Source organism: Panthera uncia, chromosome B4, assembly GCF_023721935.1.
Source record: "Panthera uncia isolate 11264 chromosome B4, Puncia_PCG_1.0, whole genome shotgun sequence".
NCBI classification, from domain to species: domain Eukaryota; kingdom Metazoa; phylum Chordata; class Mammalia; order Carnivora; family Felidae; genus Panthera; species Panthera uncia.
In genome coordinates this window covers 40,412,771-40,428,660 of record NC_064809.1, presented here as the reverse complement: position 1 = coordinate 40,428,660, position 15,890 = coordinate 40,412,771, and the positions used below count along the sequence as shown (strand labels likewise).

General features: G+C 51.5%; 1 protein-coding gene across 2 annotated transcripts; it reads left to right on the top strand.

Annotated features, from left to right (window-relative positions):
• The first annotated feature begins 6 nt into the window (after positions 1–6).
• On the top strand, positions 7–9,929 carry LPAR5 (lysophosphatidic acid receptor 5). Of its 2 annotated transcripts, none has more exons than XM_049624986.1 (2): positions 7–249; positions 6,409–9,929. In XM_049624986.1, the coding sequence occupies exon 2, from the start codon at positions 6,617–6,619 to the stop codon at positions 7,736–7,738; it is 1,122 nt and encodes a 373-aa protein (XP_049480943.1). In that variant the 5' UTR covers positions 7–249; positions 6,409–6,616; the 3' UTR covers positions 7,739–9,929. The 2 variants fall into 2 exon arrangements, with proteins under 2 accessions (XP_049480943.1, XP_049480942.1); XM_049624985.1 differs by lacking the exon at positions 7–249 and adding an exon at positions 261–997.
• Positions 9,930–15,890: the final 5,961 nt, after the last annotated feature.

Genomic DNA, 15,890 nt, shown 5'->3' with positions numbered 1-15,890 from the left:
CCCCCCTGGAGGCCTGTTTCTGAGGCTCTTCTCCTTGAGAAGAATGTGGCCCCTCGGGTAGGAAGAGGCTGTCCACTGAGCCTGGAGACACTGTACTATCTCCACACCACAGACCCCTCAGATGAGCACGATTCATCTGTGTCCTCCAAGCAGCTCCAGGACAGAGCTTTTCACAAAGCCTTCAGACTTGGTTAAGCTTCTGGAGGCTCCAGCATAGTTTGGACCCGTTGGAGGAGCGCGAACATTCAGGTAGTAAGAGGTATAATTTACAATTAAGCCTGTCTGTGGGTAAAGGGTACATCCTCCTACTGCTGCCTGCACACAACAGCAGAAGTGGACTTAGCCGACAGGATGGTCAGAACCCACACCGTGTAGGGATGGGACACACTGGCTGGCCATGACTCCCAGCTGTGGCCTCTGGCATCGAAAATGAGGTTTGGGGCTATTCTAGAACGGATCTTCCGGGGCAAGGAGGAGGAGATCTGAGATTCCTTCTTTTCGAACTTCTGGAGGATGTGAATTACTAAAAAGAGGAGACAGAGAGAGCAAGGCATTTGGTGGATATGCAAGAGGGACAAGGGGGGTGTGCACGGGGAGTGTGGCGGACAGGAGGAGTCTGGACAAAGAGGAGTTATTTCTCTTCCCCGCCCTGCCCCCATCACTGTCTGGGATCACCTATTCCTTTCTCTTCAGCCCTCTCTGCATGGCTGGTCAGCCGCCAGAAGGGTGGATAGCACGGGCAGGTTGCGTGGAGAACAGGGAGGAATGGCCATGACCTAGCCTCCTGACCATTTTGACTCACATTCTCACTTCCTGCCTGGCAGAAAATAGCTCTGCCCCTCTGGCTTATCTCAGCAAAGAGCAGCGCCCAGCCCAGCTCAGAGGGCAATGGAACAGGTCCAAGAGGACTAGAGGACCTAAGGAACCTGGGCCTTGGATGTGCCCACGGGAAGCTGAAAGAGACCGAGGGAGGAGGAAAGTGGCCGTCCACGCTCTGGTGTGTGAGTGGTGTGGAGGGCGGGTGGTGTGGAATGGCCAGTTCCCGGGGCCTCCATATGCAGGGTCCCTTTTTGCCCCTCAGCGTCTTGGCCCTGGGATCTATTTGTGCACATCTGCATGGGTATGTGCTCCTGAGGCTGCCTGACTCTGTATGTCTGGATGTGTAAGAATATTATCCCTAAGGCAAGGGCTGGGTCTACTCTTCCTCCTCTGGCCCAGTTGTCCGTGCCTCCACACATGCACATACTTGTGTGGGAGAGGGTGTGGGCGTATAGTGATTTGTACGTTACGAGGGATCTCGTGTGCACATCTCCTAGTGTACCTACACCTCTCTGTGTCCTTGGCACATGCACGTGTGCGTAGTGGTATGCTTGTTACCACATCCGTGCGTGTTGAGGTTACTAAGATTATGTGGGCCTCCCAGTCCCTCCTCCTCTCTGGTGAAACGGAGCCCCAGTGTTCATTTTTTTCTGGGGCAGCTGCTGTTTTTGCTTCCTACGTTTGCCCCACAACCTGACCTCTTTCTCAAGGCAGGACTGGGGAGAGATCCTGGGGCTGCCCCTCCCCCCCCCCCCCCCCCCCCCCCAGCTAGAGCCCTCCTTCCATTTCCTGTTTGCCTTCTTTTTGGCAGTTTTTCCCATCTTTGCCATCTGGCCTGGCACTGTGCCCATTCAGCTCCACTGACAGGAGCCCCAGGGAAGCAGGCAGATGGGGTGGGGACCAGGGCAGGGCCTGGCAGCCTCTCAACACCCAGCTTGGGCCATTGTGTGTGTGTGTCTGTTAGAAAGGGGTGACTTTTTGACAGAAAGGACTTCTCCACTTTGGAATTCAGTAACGAAGGCATAACCATCTGCTTTATGGGTCTCTAACTGTACCTTTATTTTATTTTAATTTTTTAATGTTTATTTATTATTGAGACACAGAGAGACACAGAGTGTGAGCAGGGGGAGGCGTAGAGAGAGGGGGAGACATAGAATCTGAAGTAGGCTCCAGGCTCTGAGCTGTCAGCACAGAGCCCGACGCGGGGCTCGAACCCACAAACTGCGAGATCATGACATCATGACCTGAGCCGAAGTTGGTAGCTTAACCAACTGAGCCACCCAGGCACCCCTCTAACTGTGCCTTTAAGCAGAAGCTCACCTAGTACCTTATGGTCTCTTTAACATTGTAACTTTATTGACAGAAATACTTGGGATTCTTGGAAAATAATTACTCATTCACTCATTCATTGTCAGGCATGTGCCTCCCAGTTGTAAGAAGCTATTGATTCTTCAAGCAATGGTTCAGAATGATAAAGTGTTACTGTAGTTATAATGTAAACTGTTTTTGAAATTTTAATGTAGGCTGTTCCCGAACAGGCCTTTTAGGGGACATGGTCCTTTACTAAGTGAGTTAGACACGTGGACAAGATAGGAGTGTGATAAGAAGCGGTTGACTGACTGATTGATACAAAAGATATTGCAGCAAGATTACAGGATAGGTGGATATTGGGGGTGGGGGAAGATTTCCTTCCAGGGGGCCAATGACTGTCACAAGGGCCTGCTAAGCAGACTGAAGTGTTAGTGAGCTTGGGAATAAAGCGATAGAAGATAGGGCCCCACCCAATGACCTTACCATCTAGGTGGGGATAATGGAATCAAATAAACACACATAAAACAACCGGAGGAGTTCAAGGCAGCAAACTAAGTGCTTAAGTAGGTAAGAGGACATCCTAAGGAGGGGCACACTTGTGTGTGTGTGTGTGTGAAAACAAGAGGACTCTGTTACCAGTGTTTGAAAGTCGAGAAAAAGTGGGCTATTAAAAAGTATATATTGCACCTGGGCAAATAAGGAAGTAAACACAATTTATTTGTGGGCACAGATTTCTTTTTTCTTTTTCTTTTTAATGTTTATTCATTTTTAGAGAGACAGCATGAGCAGGGAAGGAGGCAGAGAGAGAGAGGAGGACAGAGGATCCGAAGCGGGCTCTTGCGCTGACAGCAGTGAGCCCGACTTGGGGCTCAAACCCACGAACTGCGAGAGCATGACCTCAGCTGAAGTTGGACCCTCTGCCGGCTGAGCCCCCTGGGCGCCCTATGGGCACAGATTTCTCATGGGCTAAGAGACCAAGTGCTCCATGCAACATGCGTCCTCACATCCAACCATCCACTCTTGTTGCAAGCAGCGGGGCAGCTTGGAGCTGGGTTGGAATCCTGAGTTTGAATGCCAACCGGAGCTCTAGAGCTTCTGTTTCCTTTCCCGTAAAAATCAGGATGAACCCCTAGCTCAAAGGACTGTTGGAAGGAATAAAGATGAAGCGCCTAAAATACCCCAGGATGTGGCGGATGGTCAGTAAATGATCGCTAGCAATTTTCACGCAACATGTATTGAGGTAGTGGCTCGGACTACAACGATGACTAAGTCCCAGTCCGCAGCCCCTCCCTCCAAGAGCTCACAGTCTAGTGGGAGGGGCAGACCAAGAACAGCTAATTACAATACAGGTGGGACACCCAAGGGAAACCTGTGCACAGAGTGGAAGCACCTGTGAGGGAACTACAGCTGTCCTGTGGGGAGGGAGGGAGTCAGGCAAGGCTTTCCGGAGTCCTAAGAAATGATTGACTTTGCCAGCTGGGGAATGGGAGGCAGAGCACGTGCAAAAGGCATGTGCCCAATTATCATTAGCTTGGTGTGACCGGAGCAAAGAAGCATGGAAGGCGGTGGGGGGGGGGGGCATGGGTCAGGGAAAGAGTCTCATTTCATTTGCCTTTCTGTGTGTTTCATCCCCCTGTAGTATTATTTTCATTGTTGAAATGGGTATTTTGCAGAGGAAACGTTTATTTCCTTTATTCTACGAGACCTCTCACAAGTCTTAAACTGCTGGTAGTCGTAGTTGGGGGGAGAACAAATGAGCAAAAAACCCACAAGAAAACTCTTAGAGTCAGGTTTACAATTTGGTTCCATGCAAGAAGTTAAGCAGTTCCAGGGCTCGTGGCTGGCTCAGTTGGTGGAGCACGAGACTCTTGATCTCGGGGTTGTGAGTTTGAGCCCCATGTTGGGTGTAGAGATTACTTAAAAATAAAATCTTAAAAAAAAAAAGAATTTAAGCAGTTTCTTTTGAAAGGAATAAATCCAGTATCTTGGAATAATTGCTCAGGGTCTCCAGATGACCCTGCTCCCTCAGATGGCATGTGGACCCCACGTTCACAGCATTATTCACAATAGCCAAAACGTATAAAATTCCAAGTAACCATTGCCAGATGAATAGATTAAAAACAATTTATGCATCTATTATTCCGCTATTAAAAAAAAGATTGCAATTCTGATACGTACTACAACATGGATGGACTTTGAAAACTTTATGTGAAGTGAAATAAGCCAGACAGAAAAGGACAGATACTATATGATTCCACTCATATGAGGAACCTAGGATAGGCAAATTCAACACCAAAATACCAACTAATCTATTTTTAAAAATGGGCAGAGGACCTGAGTAGACACGTTTCCAAAGAAGACATACAGATGGCCAGTGGACACATGAAAAGATGCTCCACGTCGCTCATCATCAGGGAAATGCAAGTCAGTCTCAAAACAATGTGATATCACCTTACATTTGTCAGAATGGCTGGTATCAAAAAGACAAGAAATAAGAAATTCTGGCGAGAATGTGGGGAAAAAGGAACCCTCTTGCATTGTTAGTGGGAATGTAAATTGGTCCAGCCACTCTGGAAAAGAATATGGAGGTTCCTCAAGTAATTAAAAATAATTTACCGTATAATCCAGTAATTCCACTGGCTGGGTATTTACCCAAAGAAAATGAAAACACTAATTCAAATAGAGTAGGCAAATTCCTGGAGACAGAAAGTAGAATAGAGCTGGAGAGAGTGTGGGGAGAGAATAGGCAGTTATTATTTAATGGGTATAGAGTGGTTTGGGATGATGAAAAAGTTCTGGAAATAGACGTGACGGTCACGCATCATTGTGAGTGTACTTAATGTCACTGAATGTCACAGTTAAAACGGTAATTTTGAAGTTCTGTGTATTTCAGCCCCCTGCCCAAAAGATGGCATTTGGGGGTTAAAGATGGAGGAGTAGCTTCTGTGGCATTAGGACATTAAGGAGGGTGGGATCCTGTGACTATGTCCTGTCCCTCTGACTCCTCTACCTCCTGGCCATATCCATTGTCCACCAGCTTTTGCCTGAGCACTGTGGCTGCTGTGGTCTGCTCTCTCCAGCAGCCTCAGCAATGCCCTTGGTACCTCCTCACCCCACTGTCACGCTTTCTGGACTTAGGGTCCCCTCTGAACCCTCATTAAAACAACACCTTCTGGGGCACCTGTGTGGCTCAGTTGGCTAAGTGTCTGACTTCAGCTCAGGTCATGATCTCGCAGTTCATGAGTCCAAGCCCCACACTGGGCTCTGCTGCTCTCTGCCTGCTTTGGATCCTCTGTCTCGCTCTCTGCCCCTCCCCCACTTGCTCTCTCCCTCTCTCCCTCTCTCTCTCTCTCTCTCAAAGATAAAATAAACTTAAACAACCCCCCCCCAAAAAAAACAAAAACAAACATCCATCCATCACAGACCCCATTTGGGAAGCTCCCTAGTCAGATCCTCCAGGGAACACTTGGAAAAGTACAACCTTCCCCTGCCTGGCAGGACCATGCTGATGTGCGATCCGCCTTTGAGAGCGCTTTGTGTTATTATCCCCAGTTTACGGATGAAAAAACTGAGAGAGGTCACACAAGCTGCACCTCTGACCACAAACCCAGCATACGCAGGAGCAACTGTGATGTAATGAGTGAGGCTCAGGATTTTGTACTGCACTGGGGAGTTTGAACTTTATTCTTTAGATAACTGGGAGCCAGCAGAGCTGGGGAGTTCCAGGGGAGGTGCTCCATCATAATTCTCACCATCTGACATAATACCTATTTACTTGCACTTTATTATCTGTCTCCCCTCAGTGGAATGTAAGGCAGATGGGGGCAAGCGAGGCCTTTATTTTGTTCAGTGCTTTGAACATGCCTGGAACCTTCTAAAGGCTCAGTAAACATCTGTAGAAGACAGAAAGAAAGGGAGCGATGTTATTTGATAATAACAGCAACCTGTGCACTTTACACATATCTCATTTCATCTAACAACCTCATGACGTAAGGGACCCCCTCTTTTTCCCCCCAGGTAAGGAAAATGGGAGATTAAGTCACTTCTCTGAGGACAAAGCTAGGCAAGCTGGCAAAACCAGGATTTAAACCCTGGCAGTCTGACTCCAGAGCCTGGGCATTTAACACTGTGCTACACAGCCTTCCTGCAGAAGGCTATTCTGGCCGGATGGAAGGTGGGGGAAAGACCCAAGAGGCCAGCCAAGTTAGCTAGATAAACATTTGTGACTTCTACCCTGTCTTTGCATACTCTTGACTTTGGCTTCCCTTGCTATTCCAGGTCTCCACTGCTGATGAAGCTGTGACCCAAAGAATCCAACCCCTGGCAGCCATCTGCTCCGCAGCCATAGCCCACATTCCCATGCCCTGCTTGCTTTGGGGCTCTCTCTGTGCGGCCTCCAGGCCCCGCCCTGGAGATGAACGCGATGCCAGGGTCCTAGTGTGCCTCATGATGCCCCCAGCCTAGCTCCTCCCCACACTTCGGTACGATGTTGCCCAACTCTACCAACAGTTCTGTTCCCTCTGCCAACGGTTCTGTTCCCCCGTGCCCCGACTACCGGCCCACCCACCGCCTGCACATGGTGGCCTACAGCCTGGTGCTGGCCGCAGGGCTCCCCCTCAACGCGCTGGCCCTCTGGGTCTTCCTGCGCGCGCTGCGCGTGCACTCCGTCGTGAGCGTGTACATGTGCAACCTGGCGGCCAGCGACCTGCTCTTCACCCTCTCGCTGCCCGTGCGCATCTCCTACTACGCCCTGCACTACTGGCCCTTCTCCGACCTCCTGTGCCAGACAGCGGGCGCCATCTTCCAGACGAACATGTACGGCAGCTGCATCTTCCTGACTCTCATCAATGTGGACCGCTACGCGGCCATCGTTCACCCGCTGCGGCTGCGCCACCTGCGGCGGCCCCGCGTGGCGCGGCTGCTCTGCCTGGGAGTGTGGGCGCTCATCCTCGTGTTCGCCGTGCCCACCGTCCTGGTGCACAGGCCCTCGTCCTGCAGCTACGGCGGCGGCCAGGTGCGCCTGTGCTTCGAGAGCTTCGGCGACAGGCTGTGGAAGGGCGGGCTGCTACCGCTCGTGCTGCTGGCCGAGGCGCTGGGCTTCCTGCTGCCCCTGGTGGCCGTGCTCTACTCGTCGGGCCGGGTCTTCTGGACCCTGGCGCGGCCCGACGCCACGCAGAGCCAGCGGCGGCGGAAGACCGTGCGCCTCCTGCTGGCCAACCTCGTCATCTTCCTGCTGTGCTTCGTGCCCTACAACGCCACGCTGGCGGTGTACGGGCTGCTGCGGGGCAACCTGGTGGCGGCGAACAGCAAGGTCTGCGATCGGGTGCGCGGGGTGCTGATGGTGATGGTGCTGTTGGCCGGCGCCAACTGCGTGCTAGACCCTCTGGTGTATTACTTCAGCGCCGAGGGTTTCCGCAACACCCTGCGAGGCCTGGGCACTCCGAACCGCGCCAGGACCTTGGCCACCAACGGGGCTCAGGGGGGGCTCGCCGAACAGCCCACTGAGACCACTTGCATCACCACCCCGGCTACCGCCGAACAGGGGCTGCTCAGGCCCTCCAACGTGGGGACACCCTTAACCCAGCTCCTCGAGGACTCGGCCCTCTGACAGCACATCATGCCATCGCGTGGTCACCCCCACCTCTCACCCCCTCGCCGCTGACACGCATTAGGGTGTGTACATGAGGGAAGTGGATTGGGCACTTGGGACTTCTGGAAGGCAACTCCCGCCCAGAAATGCAGAAAAGAACAAAGTGTGGGGAGCCTGGGAAGGAGGAGCACTGTGCTAATGGCCTTCTTTAATTTGGTGGTGATGGTGAGCCTGAGGCCGACCCCTTCCCCAGTCCCTAGGAAGTGAAGCTGTGAGCTTTCCCAATGCAGAGGCAGATGACTGGATGGCATGCCCTTGGCGTGGTCATGAAACACTCTTGAGAGCTGGGAGATGGAGCAGAAAGTGGGTGTCCTGGATTTACAGCCACCACAGTAGTCTTAGGACCTCAGGTGCCACCCACCCTCATTTCCACCTGGGCTTCCCTTGCCCAGAACTTCCCTTGCCCAGTAAACTCAACGATACAGAGTTTAATGGATACAGACAGAATTGGTTTCCTTCTTGGTTAGTGACTTGTAACAATTTGGACCTGGCACCCCAAGTGGGGTGGTTGGGGGCAGGACAAAACTGTGTGTTGGAGGGTATTTTTTTCCCCAGATCCAGTCCCTGTAGCCCTTTTCACCTTTCTCTGTCCACCCCACACCGCTTTTGAGACTGCCTCCATTCTAGGTCCTAAATTCTCTCTCTCTGCCTCAGGTGCATCATCTAGAATTAAGGAGAAAATTCTTTGTACTTAAGTAGCAGTTCTTAAACTTTGTTCCCAGACCCTTTAACAACTCAAGGATTCCAAAGAGCTTTTGCTTGCACTTTATTCTTTTGAGACTTAACCATAACAGAAATTAGAACTCACGAGTGTTAACAACAGAAACACACAAGCACACTTTCCATTAGCTGTGAGAGCAATAATGTCATCACATTTCATGAAGCCTCTGGAAAACTCCACTGTATACCTGTGAGAGATGAGAATGCAAAGAACAAATGACATGGTGGGAGAAGCAGGATTCCAAAAATAACTTTGACCTTGTGGACATCCTTAAAGAGCCAGTATTAGAGCTCACGTGTAATTTCTTCCCAGGGCATATACATACATTGTTTTTTATTACTACCAGGGACAGGGCAGTACTTGGGCAAATCAATTGCTAATTGTAGTCCAGAAGGCTTGAGGGTTTGCAGGGGATAGGTGGGAGTTGCACACCCAGTGTAACACCACCTTGGACTTCCTGGAGCGGCAGCCCTGAGGTGGGGGTGAACTAGTCACACAAACACTCTGAGGAGGGGCAGGGCTCCTCTCTCCCTGGGAAGGGAAAAAGGAACTATTGCCACAGCCAGGAAAGAACTTTCCAGCGAAAAAAGAGTGCAATGGGAGGACAGGAATAGGCTGGCTGTTCTTTGCAAGCTGGAGGCAAGGGACATGGAAGACTGGTTCATGGGCCACCTACTGTTTTCTTCCCTCTTTACAGGAGTTGGGCTGGGAGGGGTTGCAGAGTTGGCATCTTGAGACTCTGTGTAACTGAGGAAGTTGCTGCCATGCGTGTGTCCTGTATGCATTTCTGTCTCTGTGCCTCTCAATGATGTATGTTTCTGTGTGTGGGAGTGGGGAAAGAGAGATGGAGAGAGAGAGAGAGTAGAAAGAGATTGAGAGAGACAGACAGTGTTAGGGTTTTCCTGTGTGTGTCTCTGTGTGTTTTAGTTTGGAGCAAGCCTTTTGTGTGTCTTTAAGCGAGTGCTTCAGATGGTGATTTACAGGGGTAAAATGACCCCTGGTGGCCAAAGCAGAGAAGTGACCCAGATTCCTCAGTGATAGCTTTCAAGTAGAGCCTTCCACCATCAGGTGCGATGATACAGCCCTGGGCCAGGCCCTCTGGTTGCTCTAGAAGAGGCCTGATGGTTAGCACCTGACCCATCTTGCTTCATCCTTAGGGTTCAAGACCCATGCCCTCCCAGCCCTAGGAGCATCAAACGTGGTTGTATTCCAAAGTCTCAGAACTTTGCCCTACCCAACCGAACTGGATTGAACACAGTTGTTAAAAATTACTTGAGTATTTTTATATTCTGATATGTGAATGGATTCCAAAGTACCAAAAATTCACATAGCAAGCATCTAACATTCTATATAATTTACTTATTTATTTTTATAATTTTTATAGTTTCTTGTCTGTTTCCCCACCCCTTCCCTGCCCCCCCCCCCCACCCCAGGTATGATGTAAGGTCCCTGGAGGCAGGGATTTTGGTTTGCTTGGTTCTTTGATGTATCTCCAGCATCTAGAACAGCTCCTGGCACAAAAAAAGTGCTCAATAAATACTTGTTGAATGATAAACAGTTGAATTTTGGTGTGGAGTAGTTTATTATCTAGTGGGGGAACACAGTCAAGTCAGTAACTACCATTCAAGATACAAGATTCAAGAATGGGGAGTCAGGTGTTGGCAGTTAATTTAGTTGGCAGTGGGAAGCCCGTAAAGGTTCCTGAGTGGGGTTTTGCTCATTCTGGCAAACAGTGTGGGATAAATTGTAGGGAAGTGAGGAGGGGAATCTAAAGGGAAAGGAAGACGGGTCAGACTGCTGTTAAAATTGTCGAAGAGAAGTGTGGCCATAGCCCGTGGAGGTGGATGGAAATGGGTCCTCTCCAGTGTGAAATCTCGGGTGTCTAAGTTCTGGTGGACTGTTTCCCCACATTCAGCACATCCAAAGAGTTTCTATCATGAGTACAGAGAGGCAAGACTAGATTAAGGAGATGTGGCAGGCAGAGGAGGAATGAACAGAAGAACCTGACAAGTAACAGGCTGGGGAAGTTTAAGAAGACCCGTAGCCACTGCCATTTTCACAGAATTCTCCAGTTACTGAGTGCGCAGTAGGATGGAGGTGACACGTGGGGAAATCCAGAGAGAGCCCTCACCCCACGTCCTAGAGTCACCCTTTTTGAGGTTTAGGAAAGTCCAAATGAGGAAAATGAGAACATCCTAGGTGGAGAGAGAGGAGCATTAACAAGTTTTAAAAATACTTGCGAGGATCCCAGTGTAGTGCTTATTATTATATTATTATTTAGTGATTGAGAATTATAATAACCCTGTGAGTTAGGGACAATTATTATCCCCATTTCACAAACAAAACGTCCTAAAGAAGCTTCAGTCTGAAGGTCACACACCCAGGAAGAGGCACAGGATCCATTTGGCTCCCAAACTCCTACTCTTTGCAGTACATTCCACTGTCTCTCCCCTTCCTCGGGCTTCCCACCTTCTCATGGCTCTGTCACATCCACCCTCCCTGGGTTCCTTACTCCTCCTTCCCTCCTCACGCAGGCCACCTCTCTTGATGACTTCTCTCTCCCTGAATCTGCTGTATCATCTCTGCTCCCTCTTCCCGATACTTCCTCCCTGCTCCTAACCCACTCACCCTCCAGCACACCTTCCCCCTCCCCCTCCCCTTGCCTCAGATTCCTGTGCAGAACACAATGCGGCTGTGTCAGTGCAGAGAACTGGACTCGTTCAGGGTTCCAGTTGTGCTGAGCCCTGAGATGCGTCCCATCGAGGCTTCAGAAGGGAGTAGCAAGTTGGTGGAACACCCAGGCAGGATGGCCGTGACTCCCCTCCCCCAGCCAGGAGGTACCCAACATCTCCAAGGCAGCACTCTTGACTGCCTGCCAACTAAGCTGAAGAGGGGACCTCCCCCTGGTTCTCCTCAAAGTCGGCCTCCTCTGTTGGATGGTCCCTCCACAGGGTGAGAGTAGGTGGGAGTAGACACACAATCATTGGTCTTGAAATAAAACAAATTCAGGAGAATCACAGCCAAGGTAAGGGGTCCCAAAGCGGCAGAGAGGCTTCTCTTTCAGCCCTGAACGATCTTGAGGAAAATTCCTAATGGGTTGCCACCTGGGGTCCCATGGAGGAAATGGGGAGGGGGGGTGTTTAATCTCACAACATGGACTTTCTTCTTCACTCTTAGGAGACCCTGAGACAGAGGGAGGCTGGGTGGTCACCGTGCCATATCCTTTCCAGAGGAGATAGCACTGAAAAGTGCAGTTTCTCACACAGGCCTTGGGGAACACAAAGGCTCTCAGAACTTCAGAATTGAACAAACCTAGGTGGTACTAATTTCAGCTCTGTCACTTCTTGACAATGTGACTTTAGCAAGACACTTAAACTCTCTGAACCTCTGTTTTCTCCTCTGTGAAATGGGGATCATAGTATCTACTTGTTGGGTTGTTGAGAGATCCATGAGATCACCTTTGAAGGGCACCTGAGAGAAATCCCATAAGGGGGAGCTCTCTTTTCAACAGGAGTGTGGGGAGGAGATGCTATTGGTAAAGTCTGTTTGTGATGCCCAAGGGGAGTGTTTCTGGAAGGCAGCAAGGGCTCCAAGGTGAATCCTCACCCAGACAGAGCTCTGCCAACAATCAGAACTAGGGCCAGGGGATGGGTGGGCAAGGCAGGCTGGGCAAGTTTCCATGGTGCTAGGTCAAGTAGACAGTTTCCAGGGGCAGTGACTGGCCTGTTGCCCTCTGGGGGCACTCTCTCCCCACTAGGCCTAATAATGTCCATCCCACAGACAGAGGAGTCTCGGGTAGAAAAGTGCCTGAAAGGGAGAGGAGAGGGGGCATGGGATGAAGAACCAAGCAAAGGAGAAAGGGCAAGAGAGGAGGCTGGAGGGGAAGTAAGGGCCCAGGCAGGCACAGGGTGGGGCCCGGAGAGGGGCCTAGGGCAGGAGGGCGGGAGAGAGCCCGGGAGGGAAAGCGCCGAGGAGGGAGGAGGGAGGGACAGGGAGGGAGACCAGCGGCGCTGACACAGCCTCGATGTGTGGAACGGGCTGGGGTTTGGCCCACAGGTCAGGCGTCTGGCAGTATTATGGGATGGAGAGGCCTTAGGAGACAGGGAGAGTATTATGGGCTGGAACAGCCTTAGGAGACTGGGGAATATTATGGGCTGGTGAGGCCCGGATCCAACTGGAGGCGGGAGGAAGGGGTGCGGGGCGGGAAGGGGGGGTGGTGGTGGAAGGGAATATTATGGGCTGGAGGCCTCCTGCGACCAGAGGCAAGAGTATTATGGGCTGGCAAGGCCTTCGGTGGCCAGAGGGGGGAGCAGCGGGGGATGGCACCGGCTGCATGTGACTGAGGGGGGGGCCAAGTTGGGGGGGTGGCGAGTGGGGGTGGGGGAGCATATTATGGGATAGCTCTTTGTACCTACTGCGGGGACTGCTTCTCCAGAAGATATTATGGGATGTCGTGTGTGGGAGGGGGAGTGGGGCTGGGGGGATTATTATGGGATGGTGGTGCAGAATGGGGAGGGCCTGAGGAGCTCTTCTCCAGCCCCCCCACCCCTTACTCTCTTTCCATCCACTCTAAGGTCTGCCTTCTCTCTCAGACGGTCCAAGGGGAACACCTGAAATGCACCCCCCCTACACACGCACACACTTTGAGCACCTCAACCCATCCTAGGCATCTCCCCTGACTAGCAGACACCTCCAGGGTGCTCACGGGGAAAGGCAGCCCCTGGAGAATGGGGAGCAAGCCCCAAAGCAGGGCTGTGGTGGCCAGTGGACCACACCTCCCACCTGCACGGTGTCCCCTTGGCTTCCTATCCCCTTGGGCCACTCTCCTCCCTCTTCTTCCTCCACAAAGTGGGGGCCCTTGATCCTCTTCCCCTCCCCCCTCCCCTCCATTTCCTCTCCAGCTCCCTCCACAGCCGTAACCAGTAAAACAGGCGGCCAGCTATTATGGGATGGCTGCTCCCGGCAGCTCTGCAGGGAGGGGGCGGTCACCGCGGAATGTCTCTTGTGGGTGGCTATTATGGGATGGCCGCCTCTCTTTTTTTGGGGGGGGGTGGGGGCTAGCAAGGAGAAGGATTATTATGGGATGTGCCCTGCACAGCTGGGTGGGGCTGTCCTGGGTAGGTGAAGCTCTGGGGAGGGGTGGGGGGTGGGGAAGGAAAGGAAGGAAGAGGGAGGGAAAGGAGCTGTGGAGGGTGGGGTGAGCCCTGGAGCCAGACCTGAGGCCTGGCAAGAGTAACTGGCTGGAGAGGTTCTTCTGTGACAGATGTTTGAAGGGGCCCCTGGGGCAGGCTGGAGCTGGTCGAATTTGAACCCTGGACACCTGGGTCCTTTTGCAGCTTGTGAGCTGCATGGTCGCTGAGTCCAGGACCAGCAGAGCTGGGCTGGCGGTGAGAACGCCTGCGTTCTGGTGTTCTGGCTGTGTGGCACATCAGAGGGAGTGGTGCTCCTGGGTGAACACAGTACCCAAGTACTCTCCTCCCCCTTGGCCTTCCTGGATTTTGAGCCTTGGGACCATAGCTCAGGTAGCAGGGTTGGGCCAGGGGGGGCTTTGCAACCTTGCAGTCATACCCAGGAAACAGAGGCTCTGTTGGTTTCTGAGGGACAAATGCCTAGCCTGTCACTACAGCTCCCCCCCCCCCCCCCCCCCCCCGCCCCTCAAGCCCTGCGCGACCTGCATCCTGTCTAGCCATCAGAATGCACTGTCACTGTGGCTTTTTTTCCCCTATGTTGTCTTTCCAAACTCCTTTTCTGATAAAGCAGGAGAACACTGGTCTCTTAGACCTCTTATGTGCAGAGTTTCTGGGGCTTACACAGAACGGAGATGCAGAGAGAGCATGTGCTGAAAACTCCATGGACAACCCACTCTGAGTGTTATTCTAGGTTCTTCTGTACCACGGGATGGAAACAGAACTCTAAGGTAACCGGCTAGAGAGGCTGTCCCCCTGGGTGCGTTAATCAGGAGATTATCCCACCCTTAGTCTCTGTGGGCCAATCATGCTAGTGGTTTATTTATAATTTATCTGGAAGGGTAGCATGGGGCCAGGGTAGGGAGTGGGGGAGCATAGAAGCATAAAGACCACAAAAGCAATACATAAACACACACATCCCAGCCTTCTCTGGAATTCAAGAAGAGAGAAAGGGATTCTAACATTCTTGTGGCAGTAGCAGGGAGAGGTGGGGAGTAAGATGACAAGGGGATAAGTGGGTAGAACTTGCAGGGATAGGGGCAGGGAGGGCTGTGGGGGACAAAAGCTATCAGTGTTTATATCATGCACAAAGCTGTGACTACCCAGTTATAAAACTGTCTTCCTGGTTTACATTACGAATCATTGTAGTAATGTGGTATATATATGATGAAAAGTCTGTGGGGCAGATGGAGATATTACAGAAGGGAATTTGAGGCTGAGAGGCAGGCTGGATCCCCTAGAGAAAAGGAGAGAGAGGAGGGCACAGTAGATACTGGCGGCTCTGTATACAAAGGAGTTAAAAGAAGGTATACCCACATTATGGTATCTTAAAAGAGCTCCCTCCTCTTCCCTAAATGAGTACAAGCTTCATCTTTAGTACTCGGAACAATCATGGGGGAGGATTTGCACAAATGAATGGGGCCCAATCTTGGTGTCATGAGAATTGAATGAGGAAGACCGTGGCAGCTTTGCAGAATGGGGGTAAGGGTCTGCATACCACATGGATGTGGCAAAAGGATTGTCCAGGGAGTTAAGTCAGGCAGGAGTTGGTGGAAAGATGTATCAGCATCACTTGTGCTCCGCTTAGAAACAAAGGTATGTTGACTTCCTAAAGCAAGCTCTTGTCTCTCCTGAATTTATTTGTCCTTGCCAGATCTCCAGCCCTGGGTTCCAGGGGGAGGGCAGAGTCCTCTGGCCAGGCCCTTTCTCTAGGAAAGTTGAGATTAGGAGGGCAACGCAGAGATGGTGTGAGGTTGATCCTACTCACGTCTGATCAGGAAGGCCCCTCCTAGGAGGAAGTTCAAGTTTCTCTTCAACCTGTCCCACTGCCACAGGTCTTGGATTTGTGTGAAAAAGGAATATGAAAGCAAAGACAGACATGCTCTCGGGCTTGGGGGTTCAGAGCAGCCAGGCAGTGGTGATGGGACACTCATTTTCACTTGGATCCTGGTTCTCTGGGGATCAGAAAGAGGGCAAAGTGACAGATTTATGGCTTCAGGTTCTCTGAGAGCTAAAGGGTTTTAAGATTGGGCTCTTGGACTTTCTAGGGCTGGGTCCCCAAGGTACCTGCAGGATAGGCCCAATTAGGGAAGGGGAGGGTATATGTTGAAAGGCTACCTTGTGACAAAATTGAATGAAGAAGGCATCCTGGAATGCTGACTTGTACATGGGAGGAGGGAAGATGGTGAATATTACACATCAA